Source organism: Aplysia californica, unplaced genomic scaffold, assembly GCF_000002075.1.
Source record: "Aplysia californica isolate F4 #8 unplaced genomic scaffold, AplCal3.0 scaffold00245, whole genome shotgun sequence".
In the NCBI taxonomy this organism is placed as follows: domain Eukaryota; kingdom Metazoa; phylum Mollusca; class Gastropoda; order Aplysiida; family Aplysiidae; genus Aplysia; species Aplysia californica.
In genome coordinates, this window is record NW_004797515.1 from 774,481 (window position 1) to 776,918 (window position 2,438).

A 2,438-nucleotide genomic window follows, 5' to 3' on the forward strand; every position below is an offset into this window, starting at 1 on the left:
GGGGATTCAGAGGGGCATGATCCTCCTCCCAACAAGTTAATACAAATCTAAGAAGTTTCAGGGTCATGCCCTCAGCCCTGTTTTTCTCCAATTTTTGATGTTTTGCAGAGAGGTTTTTAATTGGGGGGACGGAAAATTACCCAGGTTTTACACTGTTATGAAACGGCTTACTCAATACGCCGCCCTTCCAATGTAGGAAAATTGCGCAGGTAGTTTTTTTGTGGTATCGATTATGTGTTCTGTAGTCGAATAAGAATCTCGACCTCAAGCATGTTTAGCTGATTGGGTGTTCACTAAAACCCGTTCAAGACCTCTCTACCAGGTTGGGTATCGGAGGGGATACATTGTTTAGCTGAAAATAGTCCGGTGAGTTTGTCTCAGTTGAACCAGAAAATAAGTAAATGTATTAGCGGCCCAGTATAATGTGTATGCCCGATACAATTTAGTCGCGCTCAAAAACAAAGTTAAAGTGGAGGTTTCATGCTGAGAAAGGAAGAAAAAATATACTTACAATGAAATGAAATAACAGTCTTGATAATTGACTAACTGAAAAAGTCTACTGCTTAAACTTACACTTATATAAATTCAAGTCGGTACCATGTCGAATATCTGTGCAATCTAAGAAATAATCGATGCCAAAAGACCTGCGCAATTTTCCAACAGGTTCTGGAAAACTCCTTTGAACTTTTTGACAATAGGAATTAAAACCTGTGCAATTTTTCCTTGTCCTTTTGATTAAATTCTTGAAAATAATTGATGAGTGACATCTGCGTCCACTAGCCATTTATGCTTCTCGGCCTTTTGGCTAAGATCAAAGAGTAGTATCTGTCCCTGGCTTCTCCTCCGCCTTGAGCCCACTGGTTTAGCGGGAAGGATGCTGCTGAAGCTGATGAGGTACAGAGAAATCGGTGCCTCAATTATCTCTGGTGGATGGATTAACCTGGCATTTTAATAAAAAAAGAAAAAAAGAAACAAGATTTGGGAAGCTTCAGGATTTTTAAATTAAATTCTTGAAAATAATTATAATTGTTGTTCGACATCTACATCGACTAGCTTCTCATGCCCCCCCCCCAAGATGCCATGCGTCTGTGTGTGGGTGTGAAACGTCATATATCTCGCCCAATGCAAAGTCTGCCCATCTGCAATATGCAAGTCGAACTACCACCACGCTGGGAGCGAGATTTAATAACCACACGCATTTTTTAACTTTGTCCGTACGCCATAGGGTCATTTCGTACTCCCTGGTTTGTATTTTTCACATTTTTGAATACTTCTAGTACAAAGACCTCTTTGAAACTTTCAGTATTTCTCAAAAACATCATTTTGACAGATTGCTATGCAAAGCGTACCGATCGGATTAACGAGTACATTTCCTCTTTGAAAAGTGGTGGCAAAGAGTTCCCCCACATCGTATGGATACGATAGTAAAACACGACGTACGGATAGGGTTAGGTCGTGGCACAGAGTTCCCCACGTCGTATAAATACGACCGTAAAGCACGACGTACGGATAGGGTTAAAGAAAAATTTCTGCCCACCAGTCAACCAAACATTGCAACACTCCTGGCCACAATGGAGCCTCCAACTTGCAGATCCAGTGTATTGAGACAGTCCAAAAAGTATACTAAATAAAATCTCAACCAAAGAGAATCAATGTGGATCTGGAACTCGGGATCTCACCAAATGCTCTATGGCTGAAACATCGACTAGCCTCATTTCAAAGATCTTAAATTTACCATGTAAAGTATTAATCCATCAACCCAACTACAATTCACTTGAGGACTATTACAGCTCCTTGTATTCTATCTCCCCAGAATGGACATTGATCACAGTGCAAGAGCAATTGCTCAGAAATACTACAAAATCCGGGATCCTGACTACTATGAGTTTGAGGGTCAGTTAATACCACCGGTACCCTACTCCTGCTGTTATTCCTCATCCATATCTGTAACTGATTCTCTACTTCCTTGCCTGACATTTCATTTCTATTTTCGTTAAACAGAACCAGATTTTGCTGCTCACTTGCCCCCCCCCACGCGGTCCCCTTCTTTCTTTTTGTCTCTCTCTCTGTCTCTTTATAGTTGGTATTCATTCGCCTCCCCCCCCTCTTTCTCCCTCCCTCCCCTCCCTCTTTTAAAAATGCGTGTGGCTGACACACAGATGAACAACCAACTCTCTTAACCTCATAGATGGCGCTCCTATGACCTTATGCAGTTGCGAGCGCCGTAAAACCTTTACTATAACTAAAACTAACCTCATAGATAGCTATCTTTCCTTGTGAATATTATAATGACGCTTTTGATGAAGCAAAGACGTGGAAAAGTTAGCCTGCTGAACACACCTCAAAGTAGGAAACCCCTGGGGCGGGCTAAGATGCGGTGACTTTGTAGGTGTGGAGATACGTTAGAAACGTTAGAAAGGAGCTTGTTCTTCTTCTCT

General features: G+C 41.6%; 1 protein-coding gene across 1 annotated transcript in view; it reads left to right on the plus strand.

The window, feature by feature from the left end:
- Nucleotides 1-2,438, plus strand: part of LOC101855956 — a gene marked incomplete in the record, with an annotated part of 111,217 nt that overhangs the window by 71,885 nt on the left and 36,894 nt on the right. The window contains 1 exon segment of the mRNA XM_035970277.1: nt 1,814-1,893. Within this exon segment, the coding sequence (XP_035826170.1) occupies nt 1,814-1,893 (80 nt within the window).